We start from the raw sequence: 1375 nt of genomic DNA on the forward strand, positions 1-1375 counted from the left end.
CGCAAAATTCTAAACATGTTATCAATTTCATAAACATTTATAAACAGTGACTGCATCTGTGTGGACCTCAGACTATTTACATGCAAATACCTATCTGTTCCTCTGTATATGATGATTATTTTGTATCTAGATACAGACTCTTCTGTAAACTGTCCATCAATGTGTGTGATGCTTGCTTGCTGCTCACATATTCATCGGCGATGCACATGTTTAATGATTACATTGTAACTACATTTGTACTATCCTTAGTTATGTGTTATAATCTAGCTATATTTATTGTCATACTCATATGAATATCGATGTGAAGTTTTGTATATATTCATCATGTTATATGTATTTTTTTTTCTTGACATTTACCATTATGTTTTTTTTCTATAACACCATTGTGTAAAATGAAATCTTAATTACAGGATATCGTTTATACCAAACTCCGCACAAGTGAGGAATTAAGAACGATAATTTCGTTATTTTATCCACTGTGACTGAGACTGAATGTTGTTGTACAACTGTATAACATTCAGAAGCGTGTGCAGGGCTCTACTTTTGGAGGAACGCGACGGAAAAAAAATATGATGGTTTTGCGTTTTTTTTCACTTATCCTTGACAATAAGTATCGACCACAATAATAATTCAAATCCATGTAATCATCGCCGAGATAATATCTTTCAAACTTTCAAAATGGATGATCTTTGGTCGACAGGACTTTGGTATTCTCAGCACCTCTGGCATGATGGCGAAGTACATATTAATCAATATATAAAAGTCGTTTCATTATACTCCTCCTTTCCTTCTGTGCCTTTCTTTATCGCTCTTCTTACCATTCGTCGCTTTCTTTTGCTGGGCAAACTGTGTTAGGCTTGAAACGTGTTTTCGTGAATCATTCTTGACTGGTTTGGAACGAACAACCATGATGGTTGGCTGGAATACGAGAAGGAAACGAAAAAGGTAAAAAGAGAGAGTAGGGGGTAATGAAAAAGAGAAAGCGAGCAAGCGAGCGAGAGAGTGAGAGAGAGAGAGAGAGAGAGAGAGAGAGAGAGAGAGAGAGAGAGAGAGAGAGAGAGAGAGAGAGAGAGAGAGAGAGAGAGAGAGAGAGCAAGCGAGCGAGAGAGTAAAAGAGAGAGAAGAGAGAGAGAGAGAGAGAGAGAGAGAGAGAGAGAGAGAGAGAGAGAGAGAGAGAGAGAGAGAGAGAGAGAAGTGTTAATATAGGATAAACTACGTGCTAGGCAACTGGCTAACTGATACATAAAAAGATATATCGGTTACAGAATTAATTTTTTTGTCACAAATTGAACGTTCTAGTTATTTTCAATTATGTACAGTGACACACACACACACACACACACACACACACACACACACACACACACACACACAC

At 37.3% G+C, this 1375-nt stretch overlaps 1 protein-coding gene across 1 annotated transcript in view; it reads left to right on the top strand.

Moving 5' to 3' along the window:
* The window catches only part of LOC119577657 (chorion peroxidase-like), an 18291-nt gene extending 17529 nt beyond the window's left edge, over positions 1-762 (top strand). The window contains exon 15 of the mRNA XM_037925217.1: positions 411-762. Within this exon, the coding sequence (XP_037781145.1) occupies positions 411-442 (32 nt within the window). The 3' untranslated portion in view covers positions 443-762. The remainder of the gene's footprint in view (positions 1-410) is intronic.
* Positions 763-1375: the final 613 nt, after the last annotated feature.

This window comes from Penaeus monodon, chromosome 10, assembly GCF_015228065.2.
Source record: "Penaeus monodon isolate SGIC_2016 chromosome 10, NSTDA_Pmon_1, whole genome shotgun sequence".
Lineage (NCBI taxonomy): Eukaryota > Metazoa > Arthropoda > Malacostraca > Decapoda > Penaeidae > Penaeus > Penaeus monodon.